The sequence below is a fragment of the Limulus polyphemus genome, unplaced genomic scaffold (genome assembly GCF_000517525.1).
Source record: "Limulus polyphemus unplaced genomic scaffold, Limulus_polyphemus-2.1.2 Scaffold4201, whole genome shotgun sequence".
NCBI lineage: Eukaryota > Metazoa > Arthropoda > Merostomata > Xiphosura > Limulidae > Limulus > Limulus polyphemus.
In genome coordinates this window covers 47,464-49,108 of record NW_013669811.1, presented here as the reverse complement: position 1 = coordinate 49,108, position 1,645 = coordinate 47,464, and the positions used below count along the sequence as shown (strand labels likewise).

Sequence of the window (1,645 nt, the reverse complement as noted above, 5' to 3'; positions counted from 1 at the left end):
TTTATATAAGACTGCCAAGAAGTGACGGCAACAATGTAATGTAATGCTGTGTAATTGAACTGTGGACAGAGAGACATATTGTTGAGTCGAGCACGTGAGGCGTTCGTTGTGAATTATAGCGTTCGTTATAGCGCGACTGTGGAAATTAAGTGTATGGCAAAGTTATATTCAGAAAGAATAAACCAGTTTTATTTAAGAAAGGACTTGTGTAGCTAAAGTTTCGTCGGAACGAAATTTACGGAAAATTAACTAACGAACGGAGGTGTAACACGCCGTTCCCGACAAGCCTTTCGTTCAATATCAGAACTCGCCAGGTCGTGGTTTGTTAAATCTTATTGCAGTTAAATAATGATATAGTCGTACAAACAACAAATTATTATCATTTTTAAAGATCGTAATGTCAATAATGTAGTACAAATACACAGTGCAGAACGATTATAACACCAATAATATTTTATGATCAAAAGGCCTAAAATTTGTGATCAAAGTCCGTATGCAACAGTTTTTTTTTTTCTCCTCATTCCTTTTAATTTCATCATTTTGGATTCAAAATCACAGACGTGTAAAAATAGTATTTTAGATTTATCTTTCTCTGGAGAAATATGGAGGCAGACATCTCCAGTTTATTTTATTTTTAGCACAAATTTTAGAGCTGGAAGTTTCTAATGCTTCTCCAGCTTTCAGCGTTTAAACCGTAACCTTTAATAATTATATTATAGATTATCTTAATTTTCACCAAAGCTAAAATTGAAAGTTTAATCTGTAACGTAGAAGCCTACTACATTTCTTGATTCGTCGCACCTGCGCTGTAGACCGCTGTTTCGCCTATTTAAGGTTCTTCAGCGCAGATTAGATCAACAAACCAAAGAAATACAGTTAGGCCTCTTATAATGGTGAAGTATATATAAGGATTAAGACTTTTTAGCTCACCATATAGTTAGCTAATTAAGATTAGGTGCGTGAATAATATTATGACATTGTGCCTATTTTATTATTCGATATCGTGCACCGGACCAACTGTTTAATCGAAAATTTGTTAGACAGGCCTAACACTATCATTATTGTGAAATCAAACAGTCATTAGAGAACATTTATAACCCGAATACTTAACACAAAGCTTTGATAGGATTTTTTAACCTGAGACATAAATGCTCCTAGGTTGTATCCACCAAAAGTTTATAATGCGAAAAATACGCAATATTGCTATTTGTGTAAACGAACAGTCGTTAGGTCATAGGTGCGTATATTCAAGCATTGAATCATTCATCATGTTGTATAATCTGTTTTCTTTTAACAAAATGTAACTTTACTAAGCTCTGAACCAAATGTTAATTGTGTACTTTCTATTGAAGATGTTTTTTTCTTTTTCTCTCACAGCTGGATTACGTGTATCGCCCGTCATGGCAGGCACAGATAGCAGGAAGAAAAACATGGAGGCTATTCCCGCCTCCCGAGTGTGAATCAGTGTGTACCTCAATGAACGTCACTGTTGTCAAGGGAGACATAAGTATGACAATTATTGTTTTAGGCTTTCACGTAAATAAGGATAATTTTTTTGGGGGAAAAAACTTAAATAAAGATTACACAAATATAAGTACCTGATGATGACAAAACCTTGTCGAAACGTTGTACATTTGCTGTTATG

General features: G+C 34.4%; 1 protein-coding gene across 1 annotated transcript in view; it reads left to right on the top strand.

The window, feature by feature from the left end:
- Positions 1-1,645, top strand: part of LOC106470755 (F-box protein At1g78280-like) — a 22,065-nt gene that overhangs the window by 16,781 nt on the left and 3,639 nt on the right. Inside the window, exon 3 of the mRNA XM_013931323.2 lies at positions 1,378-1,507. Coding sequence (XP_013786777.1) covers positions 1,378-1,507 — 130 coding nt within the window. The remainder of the gene's footprint in view (positions 1-1,377; positions 1,508-1,645) is intronic.